General features: G+C 32.0%; 2 protein-coding genes and 2 long non-coding RNA genes across 8 annotated transcripts; 3 read left to right on the top strand and 1 right to left on the bottom strand.

Annotated features, from left to right (window-relative positions):
- The first annotated feature begins 465 nt into the window (after window positions 1-465).
- On the top strand, window positions 466-2,679 carry LOC128128176 (uncharacterized). Of its 2 annotated transcripts, none has more exons than XR_008225965.1 (5): window positions 466-716; window positions 1,658-1,707; window positions 1,841-1,876; window positions 2,208-2,279; window positions 2,357-2,679. It is a non-coding gene; the product is annotated as an uncharacterized LOC128128176 (long non-coding RNA). The 2 variants fall into 2 exon arrangements; XR_008225964.1 differs by having other exon boundaries at window positions 468-716; window positions 1,669-1,707.
- Window positions 2,680-3,868: 1,189 nt separating this feature from the next.
- Window positions 3,869-6,521, bottom strand: LOC128127802 (uncharacterized). The gene is made up of 11 exons (XM_052766495.1): window positions 6,456-6,521; window positions 6,010-6,277; window positions 5,812-5,902; window positions 5,612-5,737; window positions 5,429-5,545; window positions 5,197-5,332; window positions 4,910-5,117; window positions 4,642-4,736; window positions 4,359-4,547; window positions 4,208-4,271; window positions 3,869-4,038 (listed from the first exon to the last, which is right to left on the bottom strand). Exons 1-11 carry the CDS (start codon window positions 6,519-6,521, stop codon window positions 3,869-3,871), a joined length of 1,530 nt encoding a protein of 509 aa, XP_052622455.1.
- A 238-nt stretch (window positions 6,522-6,759) lies between these two features.
- LOC111902249 (pentatricopeptide repeat-containing protein At2g34400-like) lies at window positions 6,760-7,341 on the top strand. Its single transcript, XM_023898102.1, has 2 exons — window positions 6,760-6,893; window positions 6,972-7,341. Exons 1-2 carry the CDS (start codon window positions 6,760-6,762, stop codon window positions 7,339-7,341), a joined length of 504 nt encoding a protein of 167 aa, XP_023753870.1.
- A 3,034-nt stretch (window positions 7,342-10,375) lies between these two features.
- Window positions 10,376-17,984, top strand: LOC122195642 (uncharacterized). 4 transcript variants are annotated; one of them, XR_008225747.1, is made up of 4 exons: window positions 10,376-11,571; window positions 11,647-11,952; window positions 12,821-15,864; window positions 15,953-17,984. It is a non-coding gene; the product is annotated as an uncharacterized LOC122195642 (long non-coding RNA). The 4 variants fall into 4 exon arrangements; XR_008225746.1 differs by having other exon boundaries at window positions 10,383-11,571; window positions 12,821-17,984; XR_006186110.2 differs by lacking the exons at window positions 12,821-15,864; window positions 15,953-17,984 and having other exon boundaries at window positions 10,383-11,571; window positions 11,647-11,685; window positions 11,838-12,224.
- Window positions 17,985-21,964: the final 3,980 nt, after the last annotated feature.

Below are 21,964 nucleotides of genomic sequence, written 5' to 3'. Positions count from 1 at the left end.
GATTCAAACTCACATGTGTCTTAATTGAACGACGTATCAATATAAATGACTTATAAAATTTTGGTGATGTAATCGGGTTGTCAATAATCAAGTTAATGCAAGTATAATATAAGAATTATAAAAAAAATATATATATATATTCTATTAAATGGGTTGCAAGCACATACTACTAATTATCACCCAACTTTAATTGCTAAATAAACCAGATTATAAAAGCTAACATCATATACAAAGTAAATCAATAAAATATTTACATTTTGATACTATTTTAAATTTTGTATTCTAACTATTTTACTCCACAGTAAATAATTAGACTGTAAAAAGACATAACATAACATTTGTTGATTGATCAAAAATCAGAATTTTTTTTTGGATATATGTGTAGTTAATTACGAAAGTGGTACATTACATTTTAGTTTTGTAGCTTTGACCGATAGATAATAGGCTCTAGACACATTTTTACTATTTTAACAGGAAGACATTAAAGGATTAAACAGAAAGAGAAAATGAGAGTGCGAGAATAAGACCTGACAATAAAAGACACCGGAGGAGACACGGGAGGAGGAAGCCGTCTCCGATCCAATGAAATGGAAGAACCGGTCAGGTGTAGGAGATGTGTAGCAAACTGCAGGATGATGTTGAGCACCGAGGTCGTGCCGACAAAGAAATCGGAGCGGAGATGGACCCAGCAACAACGTTGTTGACTTAAACAAAAGGTATTTTTTGTTTAATTAGGGTTTCTTCTTTTTTCTTCGAGATTATCTTCTCAATTCTTCTGATCATCAATTATTGTTAAGTTTAGGGCTTAATAGTTTATGAAGTATTGGGTAAAAAGAAAGTAAAATAGAAGATTCTTTTGGGTTTATTTGTAGAGATTTAGTTTCTATAAATCAAGAATCGGTTATGAAATTTTCAGTAAATTTATGAGATTGTGTTGCATAGTTGTATAATTTGCTTTTTATTAATGATAATGATAAATGGAGGGGCCATAAAGTTAGCAAGAAATGTGGGATGGTGCTAATTAGTCGCTGTATTTTTGTCATTGTGAAGATGAAAACATCTCCAAATACAACCCACCTTTATTTTCTTAGTCAATAATGAAGGGTAATGAAGGAAATAAAAAAAAATCCATGAAGTCTATGTTGCACCATATAACATACTTAGATGATGATTTTAAAGATAGACGGTATGCCTAAATTTTTTTCAGTTAAAGGGGTTTGTTCTAGGGTTTGTGAGTAATGTCATCGATTTAGGTATGTATTTAATAATTTTACTGATAAGTTATAGACAATGGTAGCCAACCTTAATTCCACAAGAGCCGTATGTGTGATCTATCTCCCATCTTTGTTTCTATCTTTTTATTCTAAAAGGATAATTTTATGCGGGGTGTGGCATTAAAAGGGATGGGTTGGTGTTGTTGGAAGAAAGATACGGTAATCAGACTAATCAATCATAAATTAGTATATTTTCCATCTATATTATGCATATGAACGTATGATCATTACATTAATTCTTCATGTTGTTTATGAAGTCATATATGATTGTGTTTATGTTTTCATCATTTGAATAAACTTGTAAGTTTGAGCATCTGTGTGGTCTTTGATAAATTAGTATATTCTCCTTGTAAAATGTGTTTCTGACCTTTTTTTGTTGCAAGATGTTATAAAGGGTGATGGAATGCCAAATAAATACTGCAAGGTCATAAAGGTATCACTTCTTTTAATATATACAATCACAGAGTGGAAGAATCACCTTTGTTCTTATATTAGCATTTCATGGCAGATTGGTTTTACTAATTTTTTTTTTATATTATCTTGAATCCAAATGCTAATATATGTAGGAATCGCTGATGAACGACAAGATGTTTTCACAACAGGTAATGTAATGGAATAGATGATTTATGAGTAGGGTGAATTGTGATAAAGTTTTGTGATTGTTAATATTTTAGGGGCTAGAGAAATTGAAACATAATGACCTTTGAAAATGTTAGTAATTAATGGGTTCCTTCTTAAAGTAAGAATAAATGTGTTGATGAGTATTATTGTAGATGTAAGGAATTAGAAAAATGAAAAAAGAAATGATAGGAACCTTAGTATAAAATGTAATATTGATAAACGAAAAAAAAGGGCAGGTAGGAAGAGTCATTTATGAATAGTTGAAAATATTTTGTAAAGAAGAAATTTAGAAATTGTTTGGGAATTATGCAGTTTTATTCTTATAAAGGAAGTATTGGAACAGAGGCCTGATTTCTGTCTGGTAGGAGAATTTCAAGTAGGAAGGTATGATTTTTTGTGAAATAAATGTAAAATATATAATATATAATATTGGTTTTGTTGAAGATATATGCATTTTGCAGTTATATTGAGGTTGAAGAAATGACAACGGGAAGTATTAATTAAAAGTTGAAACTGAAATGGAGGAGAGTAAAGTCTCTGCTGTGATTGTGATATTTTTCTTCGCCCATCAGCTCGTTTGTTGTTGTCTGGATCTACAAAGACTTTATTCTTTGGTTATTTTGGATTGAAGATAATAATAGCATAATATTCTATGAGTCACATGTGTTTTTATCTTTTTGATTGGTTTTTTTATAGCATGTATATGTAGTTTTTTTTGAATTATTGATCCCATATTATTATGTAATACACATGAGAATTCAAATATATATTTGTAAAACATTAATGATTGGTATTTTGTGCTTTCTTTGTCAATGACTGATTTAAATATCTATAATACACCTGGTAGTTCCAATATCTATTTAAACATCTGTGGTTGTAAAAGATTTGTGTTTTCTTTCTTAATGATTAGTAGTAGCTACCATGTGGGCTTTATTGAAGGTGTATTTTGCTGTTATTACCTTTTCAGTATAATTAATTTTGACCCTCATAAACGATACCTACGTGACTGAAACATTTTTCAATCTAGAGATTTTAAGTAGTTTTTACCACATATGGAATTTGATCTACTAATTTGATTGGTTTTTTAAATGTACTTGTCCACTTCTTGAAGGTTATAATGTGAGATACATAATTGCAGAAAACATTTCAAATTATAAGCATTTAGGAGGTTAGTGTTGAAAAAAAAGGTCCTTTGTTTTTGTATCTAAGAGGTGCCATGGCAATGTACTGATATTTTTTTGCATATAAATTTGGTTTGTTGAAATGGTCACAAATTGTTTGTTGAAATTTCTTTAAATTTGTTATTCGGCCATAACATAAGTTAATGATAATTGTGATAAGTAATAAATAAGTAACATAATAACTCTTGTGTTTTAATTTTTAATTTTTTTAAAATAATTATTTGATATTAGTAAATAATTGAATAAGTATGCATATGATGCATGATTTTTTTTTTGTTCTTTCGCAGTTTTGAAGATGACTGAAATGGACATTGATTTGAGATTCTTACTTTATTGCATGTCAATATGGTAATATTAAGAATTTTGGCAATTTATATATGCAAAATTATCAGTTTTTTTGTATATTATTAGGTCTAAATAATGTGAGTTATTTTTTATGCATTTGATGGCAGAGATAAAACCAAAACCAAAAGGTATTTATACACGAAAATTCAACCTTCATTTGACCATTTTCATACCATAACAAAATATAGAAATGGATCAAAACCATATATTGTTTAGAACAAACACAAAGAAAACAATACTGCCGTTTAGTTGAAGCTGTCACAAAGAAACATCCAAAACCCAAATCCCTTATTGAATTAAAAAAGTAAAAGATAACACAAATGAATATTCATAGTTTACCAAACACAAAATTTAGAAATCCAAAATAATATGCAAGTAAAAGAAGGAAATATAAAAAAATATCTTTGAACAAAGCAATGAGTAGGAAAGAAAGATTGTTGATTACGATTATTTTTCCACCTTAGGAATCAACAATTTGGTTGTTAATCCAGCTTTGTCTTTGTAAACACGGGGTGAATTAGGTTTTGTTGACGATTCATAAATGTCATCATCAAGATCATAAATATCTACGAGCTTACGTTTGACACTTGTAGGTGGAGAATTGAGGTTGTTGGTGCCTGTTACTGATGATGGACTTGTAGTATTACCAGATGGAATATTTGACACAGGAGTATTATCAGCAGTGTGGGAAATAACATCATAAAATTAAAAAGGATAAAATATGATAAATTATCAATGAAAATGATGATATATATAAGAAAAACATGAAAGTGTAGTTTACCTTACAACCCACTGTGTCTTGAGATGCAAATTCTGAGCCAATTACATTAACAGAATCATTATCCATGTCCTATAATATTACGGGTAAAAAAGTTTGTTACATTAAGGATTCTATGAAATCTGATGTAGTACAGTAATTAGAATGGTATATTTTTACCTGTTCAATCATATTCTTCTTCTCAATGTTTTCCAAAGCAGCAATAATGTCTAAATTATCTGTTAGCTTGGAAATGTTGTAAGAACGAAAACATTTTGAGACATTGAAAGTCTTGACAACGATCTTAAAAGCCAATTTTTTATTGAGCATGGCGTTCAACTCATTTGGAAAGTCACTTGGATTGTCGAACTAAAAAAATTAATAGTAAAAAATATGAATTAAATAAAAGTTTAAAAAATAACATTAATGTAACAATATGGTATTGATTATAAAATACATATACCCTTTCATATCTTGATATTAATTCAGCAGCAGATATTTTCAGAAGATTTCTTACTTCACGATCAAACATTGTAAGACTCACCACTCCAACTAAACCTTGAACTCGAACTTTTATCATGTAACTAAAAAAGAATATATATATATATATATATATATATATATATATATATATATATATATATATATATATATGAATATAAATTTTTAAGATTGAAAATACATATAAAATTATTGAATAATAATATATTATGTGTTTATTTGCTAGATACCTTGGTTCAGCAATAACATCTTTGCCATTGCAATCTTTTTTGGACAAAACATCATCTTTTTCTCTTCAAACCGGTCCAAGTTATTGACCGTCTCATTTGGAACATCCATTAAAATAACCTTTGACTTGCATATCGTACACGCATTATAGTACCAATTCCGCATATCTTCAAACATCTTTATTGTTCCAAGAATTACCGCAAAACTTCCCTATGATAGTAGGTGTATTTGTTGTTAGTTAATATTTAGGTATTGGATTAATTATATTAATAGGGGACTAATTATGTACCTCATTCAATTCGTGAATAGCGGATATTTTGTAAAAGGCGTTTTTTTGAAGAAAATCATCATGTAGTGAATACATGATCGATGATCCTGATGCACGTGAGACCGAAGAACACGAAGAGTCTTTTCTTGCTTGTAAACTGTTATTGTAGCAATTAATAATTATTATATATCATAAATATTAATTAATAAAATATTGTATTGAAATGAGAAATCGTTTAGAAAAATCATGAAACCTTTTTTTGAAAGCACTTATCTCCTCAATGTCGTCCTCAATAAAAAGCTTTGTTGCCAAGTACGTGTTGTTGACATATGGACGATCTGAAATGGGTATTTTAATTTTTGTATGAATGCTAATAGTTTCATAAAACAAAAATTTTAAGAATATAAATATTACAAATTAGTATCATGGTAAATACATACGTCGGATATTCTTGAACTTAGCAAGTTGAATAATCATTACAAAATGACCATGATGCTTTGAAACATATGCAACAATTTCTTCAGCATAGCGTCCCCATAGAGTAACAAAAACTTCATGTCCTCTGTAAAAAGAAATAAAATTAAATAACAAACCATGATTAGAATAATAAAAATATTTATAAAGAATGAAACTCACTCTAAATCCTCCATTTTTAGTGTGATTCTCTGCTCCTGTTTGTCTTTTGGAGGTTCCAATGGAAAACATTGGAAAACATTTCCTATAATATCTATATTATAGAAAACGAAAAATGTAAGGATGTGTTTGTTATGGTGTAAAAAATCAAAATTGGATAAGTCAATCCATTAGCAAAGGGATTGTAGGGAATATACTAACCAAATGACACATTGGGTTGGATTGAATTAGAATGAAGTTGTTTGAAGTCAATGAAAGCAAATGAATTCCGGGGCCCACAAAAGTCTTTGCATCTAATAACCTTAGTGCTATACTGGAAATAGAGTTTATGTGGACCATCAACAAACTTTATAGCACCATTATTTAACCCTATTGTGGGTTTTTGAATGTAATAATCACCATATTCTTCCAAAGTCTTTCCTTGTAGGAATGCAAATGGTCTATCGACATTACATTCAATTTTGGCGCCCTATTAATAGATGAAATAATATAATAATAAGGCATACTACACATAAAAATAATTATAACTTAACATGTATAAATAAATAATTTTAAAAATAATAAACTAAAAAAACACAAAATACCCTTTCGTCCATCAATATCATTCAAATCATACGAATCTGTTTCCACAGACGGATGATTCGAACCTTGATCATGTAGTCATCTTTTGCAAGCGCCAAGTCACTGATCATGGTAACATTGGTGTTTTCCATTAAACTGTAAACAAAACGTAGTACCAAAGATTAGTTGTTATATAACAGAAAAGTATTATAAATAAATGACAAAAATAATTTAAGGAAATATAAATCAGGGACATATAAGGAAATATATTGTGAAATATCCAAAATACCCTTATGTGAAAATACCAGCAATATATGTAAAACCAAACAGTGAAAAAAAAAATATGTTACACTTTTATGTTCAAAAGACAATTATGTTGTGGATAATAAAATGAAGGTGAATTTTTTTATTGGCTCATCTTTAATTGGTATGTATGCAAAGTGTGGGGATTTGGTGTCATCAAGGAAGGTTTTTGATAAAATGACAAAAAAAAATTTAGTAACCTGGAACTCCATGATTACAGGGTAAGTGTTTTTCATTTATGATTCTTCAATTATGAAACAAAAAACGTTAATCTCACTTTTTTAATGTTTACATGGCAGGTATGCGCAAAGTGGATTATCACATGAAGCAATTTCAATCTTCAACATCATGAAAGAAGAAGGCGTAAAAGCAAATAATATCACATTAAGTGGAGTTTTATCCGCATGTGCATCACTTGGTGCTCTTGATATTGGTAAATCAGTAGATGAATATGCATTAAAAAATGGTCTCCAAAAAGACATATATGTAGCCACTGCTTTAATCGACATGTATGATAAATGTAGGAATGTAGACCATGCATTTCAAGTTTTTGAAAACATGCCGTTCAAGAACATTGTCACATGGAATGCCATGATTTCTGCTTTTGCTTTCAATGGAAGGGCAAAAGAGGCAATATTGTTATTTAACAGAATGTCGGTTTTCACTTAAACGACAACATATAGTTTTTTTAACTCAGAATAAAAGTGCAAAAAATAACAATCACAATTGTTGCAGGAGGGTGTGTGACAGGGAAAAAAAATTTCTTTGAGGCATTTAATCGAACACCTTATATGCAGTAAAAAATGTGTAAATAATTAGTATATAAATTTGTATATAAATCGACCATATGATGGAAAGGAGAAGAGGAAAACACCAAATGTTCAAATAAAAAACAATCAAATAATTTTGGTCATTCTGTAAAGTAATTGTATCGATAATTACATAAGCTAACCAGGTGTAGAAGATATTGTTGATAATGGAGTTTGATGATGAACTTGAAGGTGCTGTAAATCTTCAATCTCTCAATAAAAGGCGTCATATGAATAAGAATGAAGCTGTATATATTTTTCAAATTTGATTTTGGAAAGGATATGAAGAATAGCTGTGATTGAATTGATTTGATAAGTTTCTGCAAATAAGAGTCAATATGAGTGTTGATTACCGACAATTGTGTATGTTATTTAGGGAGATATATTTGGAGTAAATGTATTCATTGACAAAAAACTGAAGGATATCACCGGTTCCTTTAATTTTGTATAATGCAGTAAATAAATGAGAATTTATAATTTGAAAAAAAAAACAAAAAATCCATAATTTGCCAAGTAAAAGAATTTAATTGAAAAAACTATAAAAATGCCATTTGTCATATTAAATGAGAGGCTGCCATGTGGCAGAGTGATTTTCATTTATTAAGGGAGAAGTTATGTAATATAATTTATAAAATGTTAAATGTTATATAGATTTAATTTTAGTATATCATCAATGAAGATTCTTTTCTAAATCATGATTGGTTTATTTTAAATTGATTATAAATATAAATGCTAGCTTTTATGTTTGTTCTTATTTATTTGGTGTTCGCAAGAACTTTGTATTAGTTTTGGCGCAACTTTGAATAATTTTAGTATATCATCAATGTAATTTGATATATCTTTCAATTATATGAAATATCAAATAATGACATTTCATTACTATTGTGATAATTTAGTTTATATATTGTATTTTCACTAATTTTAACGGTCTTATTTTTTCTAATAACCGTAACGCTTTTACTAAATGTATTTTTTATAAATCTCCTAATATTTTATAATTTTTATCTTACTTTATAATTTTTCATAACTATGTTATTTTCAAGATTGACTGCTTTAATAGTGTTTTTTTTTCAGTCTATTCAATTTTATATTTCATTATACAACATCATCGTTTGTATGTATTCTAAAATTTCACTTTAAAAATGCTTAATGTTTACACCTTGATATTAATTTTTTTTAATAAATTCATGTAATAATTATGGAATATATATCTCATTTTAATTAACATTCACTTCCTTTATTATATCAAATTCCTCATTAAACGGATATACTTTTGGAAAATAATAATTATAATAGGCAGCATTATCTAAGACGTAAATGTTTGATATACTTTTGGAGAAAAAAAAATCAAGATCATTAAAAAAATATATATAAAGAAAATACAAATTTAAATTTGTTGAAATTATGGATGAAATTACTGGTGAAAATTTATTTTGGAGGGAGTTGTATTTTGTAAGGTATAATAATATTACAAAATTTGAAATATCTATATTTGTTGTGTAAATTAATAATTTTTATTGTTACTATACAAAGATAAAAAAGTAGATTGATATGATATACAAAAACATAATAATTTCAATGATATTTTAAAATCATGCCAAAATTAACCGGATTCTTATGACATAAAAATTAAAAAAAAAAATCATAATCATCTCTAATATATAAAAGTAACATTTTCGTAATTAATGTCAGTTCCCAAGATAGTTGATTTTTGTTTTGTTAAAGGTACCTAATATCTTTTCATGTTTATTTGAAAATTTTCAGAAAAGTAGTTAACTAATTTCATATAATTTGTGACAAAGAAAATCGAAATATATAAATACATACATTTGATATAGGAACAAAATATAATCGAAAAAAATATAAAAAGCGAAAGAAGGTACTAACCTTCTAGCGCACAAGAGCGAATGTTTATAGCAGAAAATGATGATGGAAGTTATAAGCAATATTAACGATGTTGTAGGAGAAGGTTTAAAGAAAAGAAACGATTGAAAATAAATGTGAGTCGTGGATTCAATAATGAATCGTATATGTATGTGATAATTTGAATATGATTTTTCGGTATTAATGATTTCCTAATAAAAAAGATTTTATATGGTTTACTAATATAAACGGATTTATATTAATGGTTAATATTAAGGCGTTGATTGAAATGATTTGTTAGTAATATGTTTTTAAAATTGACCATATTAAAATCTTCATAACTGAAAATTCAAGATGTAAAATATGGAAAACTTTTATTAGAATTAAATACATTCAATTTCAACGAATATAAGTTATTGATTAATGATTGAAAAACATTTATTGGAATTAAATACATTCCATATGGGGAAGATGATGTCAGCAATTTGATCTAAGGATGGAAAAAATAACATTTGAAATGCAATCAATGGTCCAGATTATTTAAGATGATGTCATAAGCTTTCTCTTTTAGTAATATTTAAGATAAGTATTATATAATATATACTATTGATTCATAGACCATTTGACTATTTTGACATTTTGACTTGTGGTGGATAGTCTAAGGTTGTAAGTCGTAATCTCTAAGGCTAAGTCTGTAGCATGTTTCTATAAATGTTTTTAATTTTCATTTGGATGTTTAAGACTTAAATGTCTAAAATTTGGACCTACGAACCCAAATCTGACCCACGAACCCGCCAACCTGTGAACCCGTATAAATAAATGGGTTGGCGGGCCATATATGGGTTTATGTTCCAAACCCGCCAACCCGTGACCTGTATATTTAAATGGATCGTGTTTGGGTTGACATATTTTGACCCGCCAACCCGCCAATCTGCGACACGCCAACCCGAACACGACATAGGGGGCTTTACGAATTTGAGATTTGAACAGATTATGCCCCATTTAAAAATCGCGTGTGACTAAAGAAAAGAGTTATCTTAGCTGAAATGAATCTAAAATTTGAAAGAAGATGAGTTGTTATATCTCCGTCTCTGAATAGTGTTAATATGATTCGGCATGTGTCATGTCATATGTAAAGCAATCAAATATTATGCCATGTGTTGCTTCTCCAATTTGAATTTCAATTGCTGGGTTGCATTTTTAATTAAGATCTTTCCCATAAAATCAACAATATGTTCGTCACAATCCCAATAAATCAGGACGAAAATCGATTGAGATATACTTCGTATTTCTCTCTCTGGAAACCCTAGAACCCTGAAAGTCATTCAATACTCTTTGCAATCATTGCTGATTAGAGAAAGAGAAATGAAACTGATGTTGATGTCGACGAACCAAGGTAAATGGTAAGGAAGAAGATCATATCCAAATTTAATTTAAATTGCCTAATACAACGGTTTGCGCTTATATTATTCCTCTGATCTTTGCTTCCGGTCGATCACCAATACTTGAAGGTAAATCGATTTATTCCTCTTGATGTGCCTAATTTTGAATAATTGTTCAAACCTTTGCTCCAAAAGACATTATCACAATCGATTTCAAAAATATTCCGAGTGTGGTTCTCTGGTTTGTCAATCGTCATCAATTACAGAATGAGGTTCTGGTGCAATCTCTGTTATCAATCGCCACCACCACCGATTTACCTCGACATCTATTTTCCTTTATCTTTATGAATTTATGATATTAACTAAATGTATAGAATACCCAAACCAAATCGGTACTCTCCCAATTTTATGATTCGTGAAAGAAAGAAGCACTCTCATTTGTAAGTTTTTCTTATTTTCTTTGCGTGAATGATCTCCATATATCAAGTTATGAATAAGATTATGAAGTTTTGATGCATTTTGGTTTCAATATTGAAACTTGGAATAGACGTCCATGAATCATTTCCTTCACCTTGATCGTCTTATCCTTAAAGACACTATCTCTCTCACCCTAAAATCCCCCTTTTTTTTCTCTCCACATCTCGTTGAAGATATGGTCTCCTTTAGGGATGGATGTTAGCACTTGTGTAAAAGACATTGAAGGTTGGTTTTTACTAATTTCAACATTTTTCCCTTTTCATTTTCTTTATATGATAACCAGATTGATTTTATGGTGACAACACAACTGAGAAGAAATAAGTATATCTTGTGGGTTTTGTTGCGTCTAAAAAACAACTCCCACTCAGGTGACTATTATATCATTATTTTATGTTTATAACTCTAATCTATATCTAAGCTCTACATTTCATTTTCTTACTCAGGTGACTGTTACCTAAGGGTTTTTGTCGCTCCACTCACAGGTAACAAATTTTACTTAGACGTTTTGATTTCAAACAATATTAAACTTTTTGGAACTTCTTATGGATGTTCCAAAAATATCACATCTTATTTCCTTTGGTAAGCTTCATGCTTTGTTTTTTTTTTGTGTGTTTTTGGGCCCTGTTTTTCATAGATGCTTGTATCTATTACATTATATCTATGTAATAAAGGTTTAATGAAGTTCATTATCATCCGAGTCCTCGATGCTCAGGTGGATGGAGATCTTTATTGAATGAGAGTTTGGCATGGTAAGCTCTCTTTTGGCCCTAATGTTAATTTTACATAAATGTGTAGAAAATACAAGGATATTTTAGTCATTTTGATACCATTAATTTTTTTAAAGTATCTGGTAAACTGTTTGGTGGCTGTATGTACAAGTATATGATTATGTGTGTATGTCACTGTATGCGTAGGTATGTGAATTTGTGTTTATGTGACTGTATGTATATGTATATAAATATGTGTGTTTTTATGATTGTGTGTGAATGTATGTATGCTTATATGTGACTGTTTGTATGCATATGTATGCGAAGGTATCTAACTCTGTGTATGTATATGTGTGATGTTTATGTTGTATGTCTGTTGTTTGGTTATGTTATGTGTGTAAGGCGAAAGAATTTTCAGTGGAAGGGGAATTTATAATCTACACACATCAATACATCATATAGTTTTCTTTAAACTATTTGTTTCATGGGTATTTATATACTTTGTTTATCCACTATAAAATATAAAATATTAGTCATGAGCAACTGTGAGATATGAGTGGGAAATGACCTACATTATCTTAATGTTAGACATACGAGCACACTTTTGGTTGTCCCTGATAAGCATTGTAACCAATGTCACTTTATCCCATTATTGCCTCTACTCTTTTGATATAAGATGTATTATTGTATTGATTAATTTTTACTATATCATATTGAACTTCTACTGATCGTATTGTATAATATGTTTATTTAACGTGGTAGCTAAGAATGTATGTTATATAGTATATACATCGACATCCAATAACATAATTGAAGAAATGTCAAATGCGTACTACCAACCTTAACATTAATTTTTTTATTTTATTTTTAAATAAAATGTTTACTCCCGGCATTTTTTTTTGGACGGCAGGCATATATATAAAAACAAAACTAGCCATGGGCTAGGAGGTACAAAACGTTTAGAACACAAAAAAGAACAAGAAATAAAAACCGGACAACATAAGATCAGCAAAATCACGACCTACAGTAACGTTCTAGAATTGGGTCGCAACACCACTCGAGCCATCTTAGCTTGTGCCCTCTCCTCTTCCGTAGTTCCATGCATTGATCCATAAGTGGGAATAAGCTTGTACCTCATATGCCAGCACCGCTTTTGAGATTGAGTTTGAGTTTGAGTTTAGAGCATGTGCCTTACTGTTTCTGAATCTCCAAATTACCCACATGAAGACTAGCATTATAGCTTCATGGAGCTCCTTCGGTCTATGGTGACCATAAAGCCGATTTTTGCAATCTAACAGCTCACGACAGGAGCTAGGGGAGGGGTCTAATGCTCGTCACCATCTACACACATGCGAACACACTTCACTTGAGATCGGACAACCCACAAATATGTGTTCTTCCGATTCAGGAGCTTCATGACACAGCTTACACACATTTGTAGAGCTAATGCCAAGATTGAAAAGATTCATTATACATGGAAGTTTCCCGTGACAGACTCGCCAAGCTAGGATGTTTACCTTACCTGGGACCAATGGGTTCCACATCCATATATTACCACTATGGGAAGGACTAGATTGTCAATGTGAGATCGCATAGAAGAAACAGTATATACCCCCGAAGATTCGAGAGACCATGTCCATTTACTTGAGCCATCTGCATTTACTACTTGCTGGAGGTAGTTCAAGAAAGGAACATGATCTTTTTCTAGTGATAATGGGAGGCAGGCAATTGAACCCCAGCAGCCACTTCTCCTTTTTGTAGCCAGAGGATGGGAAATGCCACCATCAGGTCCATGAATGGCCTTTAACTCCAAAGCCCATGTGCTATCGGGTTGGTTCCTGAAACGACACCACCATTTCCCAAGCAAAGCAAGATTTTGCACCTTCAAACTACCAACACCCATCCCGCCTCTTTCTTTAGCTGCAATATTTTTTCCCAAGCAATCCAGGCCATTTTTCTTGATTCCATGGAGCCACCCCAGAAAAACCTCTTCCGAATCCTTTCAAGGCTTTCAATAACCTTAACAGGTGCCTTGTAAATAGAGAAGTAGAAAGTGCCCAGGCTGCTTAGAACTGCTTTACATAAAGTCAGCCTTCCCCCAAACGATAAGGTGGAAGCTTTCCATCTAGATAACTTTGCCTGGAATCTTTCAATGATAGGTTTCCAGTGGGTTACTCTTGCCATCGAAGCACCTACAGGAAGACCTAAATAAGTGAAAGGAAAGGAATCAATTGTACAGTTGAAAGTGCGAGCCACTAGTTCCAACTCACAATTCTGAACACCAAGACCATACAGTTTACATTTTTCCATGTTTATCTTGAGTCCTGAGGACAACTCAAAACATCTTAGAATTCTTATCAGATTTTTTGTGTTTTCCAGCAACCATGTACCCATAAATATCACGTCATCGGCATATTGGAGGTGGGAAATTACTGGGTCGTGGCCGGGGAGCTGGATACCTTTAAATATGCCTTTTTCTTTCGCCGATTCCATTGCAGCGTGAAGTCCTTCAGCTGCAATGATGAACAAAAACGGGGATAGTGGGTCTCCCTGGCGTAACCCACGCTCCATGTCAAATTCTTTTGTTGCTGACCCGTTGATAATCACCGAGACCCTAGTTGACGATAAACATCCTCGAATCCATGATCGCCATTTTACTCCAAATTCCATTTGCAGCATGACTGAGTCAAGGAACTCCCAACTAAGACTATCGAAGGCTTTTTCGAAGTCTACTTTGAAAGTGAAAGCTTTCTTTTTATTCCTCTTTACCCAGCTTATGAACTCATTCAAGATGAGGGGCCCATCAAGTATATTCCGATTTTTAATGAATGTCGTCTGTGCTGAGCTAACCACCAAGTGTACCACCTTTTTTAGTCTTTCAGCTAGGACCTTTGAGATTATTTTATACAAACATCCAATTAAACTAATTGGGCGGAAGTCGTTTATTGTGATTGGGTCTTGTACCTTTGGTACAAGGATGATAAAGGATGAGTTGCAGCCTTTATCGATATACCCCGAAGCTTCAAAGTGTTTCACTGCGAGGTAAAAATCAACTCCAATCTCCTCCCAGTATTGTTTTAGGAAAGCAAAATTGAATCAATCAGGGCCTGGTGCCCTGTCCGAGCCACAAGCCCAAATGGTTGATTTCACTTCATCGAGAGAGAGAGAGAGAGAGAGAGAGAGAGAGAAGGGCTCTTCTAAATACGTACTCGCATGGGGGGGGGGGTAGTTTCTTAAATTGAGGGCTGAGGAATTTAGGGCGCGATTGATAGGCTCGGTGAATCTCCCGGCAAAGTGCTTAAAGGCCAACTCTTTAATTGCAACAGGGTCGTTTATCCAGAATCCGTTCTCCTTGGTCCCATTAATCCTCTGAGATCTTTGATGCTTGTTGATCATACCATGGAAGAATGCACTGTTCTCATCGCCTTCTAGAGCCCAGGTAGTTCTAGATTTTTGTTTTAAATCCTCAATACGCCTGGATTCAATTTCCATAATTTTTTGATATGCGGTCTGTCGGCTTATCAGAAGTTCTTTATTTATTAGGCCCTGCTCAACCAAATGGTCGATGTCATTTATTCTGTTTGTAAGTTCCTCCATCTCTTTTCTAGCTTTCTCTGTAACTTCCTTCCTCCATGCTTTAATATGCTCCTTTAATTTCCTTAGTTTTCCTGCAACAAGGGACAGGGGAGAGAGAAGCAACTGATGTCTTGGATTGCTGCTGATACCCCATCCCCGCCTTAAGATACCCTCGAAATCTGGGTCCTTAAGCCATGAATTATAGAGCTTGAAAGGGGTCGGGCCAAAGTCGAGTTGGGAGGCAGATAACAAAATAGCACAATGGTTGGAATGCACCCTAGGCATGGCTGTGACATTTAGATTTGGCCAGGCCTCAATAGCATTTAGAGAGACAAGGAATCTGTCGAGCTTACTGTGCTTATCCCCAGTTGAGTTCATGTACGTAAATCTTCGACCCCCCATTTTAATCTCTAGCAGACCTATAGAGTGTATGAATTCATTGAAATAATAGGCGCTATTTTGACAGAAGGCGGATCCTAGTCTTTCTTCCGGCAAGCGAACAACATTGAAATCACCGAAGACGAACCAACAGGATTATGTGTCTGAATTAATGAGATCAAACAAATTATTCCACAGGGATCTTTTCCTCAAAGGATCTTGTGGGGCATAGACATTTACAAAGCAACAACTTTTCCTCAGCTTGAGCCAACTACCCTTGATGGCAAGAAAACCAACACCTTTTATTGATTCAGAGACCTGGAAAAAGGAGGGGTCCCATATGGAAGATATTCCACCAGATAATCCCACCGGATCAATGACCTCACATTGGAAGTTTGGAGAGCCCCAAATTTGTCTGTCTAGTTTGTTTTTAACCTCTTTGGACTTCGTTTCTTGCAACCCAACAAAGAAAGAGTGATGTTTGATACGACAGTCTCTAAGCCAGCTCCTTTTTACTTCACACCCAATTCCACGAATGTTACTGGAAAGTATATTCATTGATTGATAATCGTCACTCCACGAGTTTTGATCATCTATTTGAGTTGGTCAGCTCGATTACTAGCCTGGAAACCAACAGCTTCACCAACAGCGATTGTTTTGGCAACCTCCCAAGATGTGGCATTTGACTCAGCGGTTTTTGGTTCTCGAGCCTGGTATGTTTGCTTGCGACTTTTCCAATTCCCCATCTTGTTGTCGCGACCGTTGATCTTTCGTCGGAGATAATTCCGGCGACATTAAACCATCCTCGTGGTGAGCTGGGGCATCGCTGTTGAGGCTTCCGTTTTCACCAATACTATCTTCGTCCCACCATGACATTTTCTGATAGAAATCATTAGCAGCAAGCACCGGACTGAGCTTAAGGGATTCGAAAATGTCTTCCAGGATATGTATTTGGTACGGTTTTCCGTTCACCATGATTTTGATGGAGGAACTAATGATTCCGGGGTGGGATGTGAGTATTCCGACCCTTCTGAAAGCCAAATTTGGAGAGATTGTGTTGCATTCTTCTGGAATGACCACTGATCCCCAAGTGTTTGCAATAATACTGAAAGCCTCTTCACACCATGCATGCTGAGGCACACCTTGAATAATAAGGGATGCGATTCTTTCGTTGAAATTTCTTTCCTCTTCCCAGGCTGTTACCGTTTTGAACCATGGTTGCCAAATCTCCCTTCCATCGTTTAAAAACTTTTCCTTTTCTATTATATTTTCGAATTCAAGAAGAATTTTAAGGCCTCCTAAATATCTTAACTGGATCGATGGGCATCCCTCTACCTCCTGGAAAGCTTTCACGTTCATGAGAGCTTGGAAGTTTTCTACTTCCCCCATTAAAGTATTTTGCATGGCTTCTTTTGATTCAGGGCAGGATATCAGCTTTATTGTTTTCCTTGATGGCACTCATTCATCCTCCTTACTTGTTTTCCTAGCTCCCATGTTGGCAACTGGTATTGACCCCTAACAGCATCAGCAAATGACCTGACGTATGAGTGTGGTTGCATTGTTTGGTCTGCATGCTGGCCTCCCATGACTTGAGGATTTCTTCTACGAGTCACATGCTCTTTCCTTTCAAATCTCGCCACATTGACTTCAATCTTCTGTGTTCCGATGATGATCTCGTTTAGACGCTTCTCGAAGGACTTAGAATCTTGAATCCGTAGGAATCTAACAAATCCGAAGATCTTGTTGAAACGGTTCAGTTTCTTGGCAATATACACATCAACAACTGCCCCATATCTGCTGAACATCCGCCATAACGCCGCTTCACTCCAATCTGGGGGGAAATTCTGCACGTAAAAAGTTACGGCTTTCCCGTTTATGTCGAACTCTCTCCCGTATTTCTTTCTTCGGCGTACCTGGTTCCATCCTTCTTGATCCGCCATCGTTTCCTCCCGGCATTTAAATGCAAAATTTTATCATACCATCGTAATCCTAGACTTTTTATTTCTCATCGTAAGATGTAATTAAATATTAAAATGGTTCGTTGGTGCTTGGTAATCATGAATTTAGTATGATAGTCTTCAGTTTGTTGGTGTTATTACTATATTTTTTTCTTACTTTTATTGGCGTGCGTTTTTGATATATTACATCGGATCTTTGGTTTGTCTAATTTATATTTTTAGTTAAGTTTTTTTTTTTGACATGGTTGGTCCATAAGGTTTCCAGTCTTGCACCGGAGCCCAGAGGTTCGCAAATCGTTAAAACAAACAACTTGGTTGTTACTTTTTAAAATATGATGATTTTGCCCTTACCTAACATACCCTATAGGGAAATGACAAATTATCTTTTTTTATGTTTTTCTTAGTTTTTTATTTTTTATGTTGATAAATAAAAGATATTTGATAAGCTCACACAAATAATCAAAACCAACACTGCAATATGGATTCAAGAGACTAGGAAACTGGAATAATATTCGTAGAACTGTAAGATAAATCTCACTTTCGAGAGGTGAGTTCTCTCCAAGTTGCATAAGCCAATACAAAATCAACATAATCCCAAAAGATACCACCACCAGCTATATATACCAATAAAAAGACAAATAAAGGACTGCCATGCTAAAAGACGTTAAACATTCCTCCTCCGCTACCGGTGTCTCCTGCTCTACAGCTGCTGGGTGCACCAAAGGGACCAAATTACCCCTGATCTGTCCCCTAAGGAAAACTGGATTGGCCATGATTCATTGGGCTGCCCACTTTGGGCCATTTCTTCTTACGAGTGTAGACCTGATGGACCAGGGGCTTATCAATCTTATCCATATCCTCCACCATAATATGTTAAATACACCATTACTCAACCAACCATCAGTGATTGCGTTCACATTTTTTTAAACGGAAAATCTAACATACTTCTTAAATCTACTTATGTTCACAACGAGATTTGAATTATCAACTTCAAAAAGAAATGACAACAACGGATATCACTGGGTTAGAAGTTTTTTTGGTATTGCCTCTACCTTAAAATCACTACTCCACCGACCTCTACTAACCACATTGATCGACACTACCTTCACAATGAAATCATTATCACCGTTACGATTTTTTAATCCATTGATTACCCTTTTTTTTTGGTAAAACCCACCACAATAAGCATTATCACCACTACAATCAAATATTATTTTAAACCATAAAGATTTTTGAAACTACATATTTATTTATTTATTAGTTGTTAAACGAAATATAGTTAATTTAAAAGATAATTAGTTTACTAAAATGACCATCTCATGAAAACATTACAAAATCATTATATTTTGGATACTTATCACCAAATTCACTATATTTTATATTATTATCACAAAACTCACTAAATATTATTTATTTTATTTTTTTCAATTTTAATACCCACAATATAATGTCACTAAATAGTATCATATCATCATTCTATGTGAGCATGTCATATCATCGTCAAGTGGCAACTTTGTTGATCGATTAAGTGATCAGAATTATAATCAATGAGTAAAATGATTGTCTAATTTAAGACAAAAAACACACAATATTAAAATATAATTTTTATACAAATTTAATTACTTATGTGGAACTTTGCTTAATATTATTATGGTCCATCAATTTAGTAAATGTTTTTTAAAAATTATATCATGTAAATAACATCGATTACTAGTTTGTGTGAGTAAAATTAAATATTTTTTATTATAACTTTTAATTATGGGTATAGTTAATTAAATTTTAAAATATATCATTTCGATTTTATTTTTTAGTTTTGATCACAATTATTGTTTTAAATACTACCAGTATCTTTAAATATTATTAAAGGAGAACCTTTAATTCACAAATGAAACAATCAGGACCCTTGATTGTGTTTTAACCCTATATTTTTCACCATTAGATCAAACTACTGACATCATCTTTCCCAAATAAAATTCAAACAAAATTACATTTAATTATAGAATCTATAATAATTATATCATCTTTAAATTCAGTAATTATTTTATCAATTGAAACATATCATTCTATTTATATACATGATATCAGTTTCTCTAATTAATGTTGTTCCTAATTTAACTCCCTTATTTATAGCTTTTGATTTCCAAATTCAAGCCCGTTTATATTTTATTTTTTATTTATTTATATTTTAAAAAACTCATTAAACAAGAATATCAATAATTAAGTTATTAACCAATAAAATCTAATATAATCCCATTAAATCAACAAAATATTTAAGAGTAAAAACTAAAATCAATATTATTCATAATTTATCTTCCAGTATATCTCATATAAAATGAACAAAGCTAGTGGAACGGATTAAAAGCAGGATGAAGAAGTTTTTTTTTTTATTGTTACACTTCAACTTGCATGAACAAAGACATACATGTTGTTCCAAGGTTTTCAATAACTCTTTTATACATATTATTATAATCTTCAATTAAATTTTTAAATTTTATATTAGTGAATTTGTTTCTATGAATGGTTTTAGTTTCAAAATCACCATTATAGTACAAGACTTTACCGGCGTGATGTCACTTACGTTATTTGATCGTGACGCAAAGAAACTTTTGGAAAAAAAACACACTAGAGTTGCTTCAAAAGTTTAATAAGGTTATTCGTATTAACTTCATTTACATAAAACTAATTTTTACTTTTTGTCTGTCTATTTTTATAACCGTTAGTTTTTCCATTTTTAGGAGGGTAATATGAAGATTTATCCGTTTGATTTGAAATTACTTTTGGATAAAAAGTTGTCGTTCAAAATCCAAATTTCTCATTATAATTTGAAGAACAATGTTGATGGTTATGCAATCTCAAACTTCAATGTTGATAATAAAATCACTTTTGAATTGGAAAAAAAATTAACATCGAACAGGTAACATTCTTTTACGAAACATACTACAAACACTACACTTATTAGATTCGTTTTTTTATATTTTAGTTGATCAACTAACATATGTCTATGTACTACAATTATAGGTGTCGTAATCTGATTCGTTTAACGTTTTATCAGCGAAATTCGGATGTCAAGACACATTAAATTTAAAGGTTTTAAATATAATATAACTAAATCTAATATTTTAAATACTTTAAAATATTATTAACTTTTAGATTGACATATGAATTTATTTTCTATATTTAGGATGCAGTTTCGTTTACTGGTGATAACGTCACACCGACTTCGAATCTTGATAAAAGAATTGTAACAAGTCCACTAACTAAGTGGACATCCTTTAAAAAAATGTCTAGACATGAAGAATTAAAACACAAATTGGAATGTGTTTACGATGTTGATAATATGGAGACAATGTCCTCAACCAAACGATCATTAACATAAATCGCAGATCGTACTTATGGAGAATGCAAACCAAAACTGTTAATTCCAAATAAAGAAAAATAATATATGATTTTCGTGATTTTATATGAGTACTTGAATGATTTGAGTACAATTGATTTCATATTATATTTACATACCATTTGGTTTTTAGGTTTATTTTTTGATTACTTTGTTTAATACTATTCGTTTTTTGGGTTAGAATTTTGATCATTTAAATACCTTTTGGGTTTTATGAAATGTTGAATTATTCATCTATTTGCCTGTTGGGTTTAAACTCATATCAATTTAGAATTTTAATCATTTTTTACTCTACTATTCCGTTTGAATGTGAATTTGTCAACATTGTTACAATGTTATTCATTACAACTTCAATATAAATATTAGCAAACTACAACTTTTTATGAAATTATAAACTCTTATAAATCTTTTAACCGTTCTAAAACAATAATTTACCATTTCTTGTGAATTTATTGAAAAATTTATTAGTAAACATTTACCATTGAAATATTATTATTTTTTAGATATTAATGATATCCACAATTTTACAGATTTAAATAATAAAACCATTACAATGATGCTAGAGAGAGACAAAGACTAAAAATTTTACATTTTTTTGGAAAGGGAACTTCCCTAACGAGGGTTTCCAGGCCAACTTTCACACACCGACTAATCCCCCGCTGCGAACATGAGGTTATGCCTCATGACACGGAGTCACTGCACGCGAAACTCTATGGCCACAGAGGCTGAGTAGTGTGATGATTTGAAC

Source organism: Lactuca sativa, chromosome 8, assembly GCF_002870075.4.
Source record: "Lactuca sativa cultivar Salinas chromosome 8, Lsat_Salinas_v11, whole genome shotgun sequence".
NCBI classification, from domain to species: Eukaryota; Viridiplantae; Streptophyta; class Magnoliopsida; order Asterales; family Asteraceae; genus Lactuca; species Lactuca sativa.
Note: the sequence above shows the minus strand (reverse complement) of the source record. Positions and strands in the feature narration are given on the sequence as shown.

Bases quoted from the DNA above. Each gene is read 5' to 3' on its own strand.
- LOC111902249 (XM_023898102.1), top strand. From the start codon at position 6,760: ATGAAGGTGAATTTTTTTATTGGCTCATCTTTAATTGGTATGTATGCA. The intron at 6,894-6,971 runs GTAAGTGTTTTT...TTTACATGGCAG, and splicing joins TGGAACTCCATGATTACAGG to GTATGCGCAAAGTGGATTAT.
- LOC128127802 (XM_052766495.1), bottom strand. From the start codon at position 6,521: ATGGAAAACACCAATGTTACCATGATCAGTGACTTGGCGCTTGCAAAA. The intron at 6,278-6,455 runs GTTCGAATCATC...ATCTATTAATAG, and splicing joins AAGATGACTACATGATCAAG to GGCGCCAAAATTGAATGTAA. The intron at 4,272-4,358 runs GTAAAAATATAC...GTAATATTATAG, and splicing joins AGAAGAATATGATTGAACAG to GACATGGATAATGATTCTGT.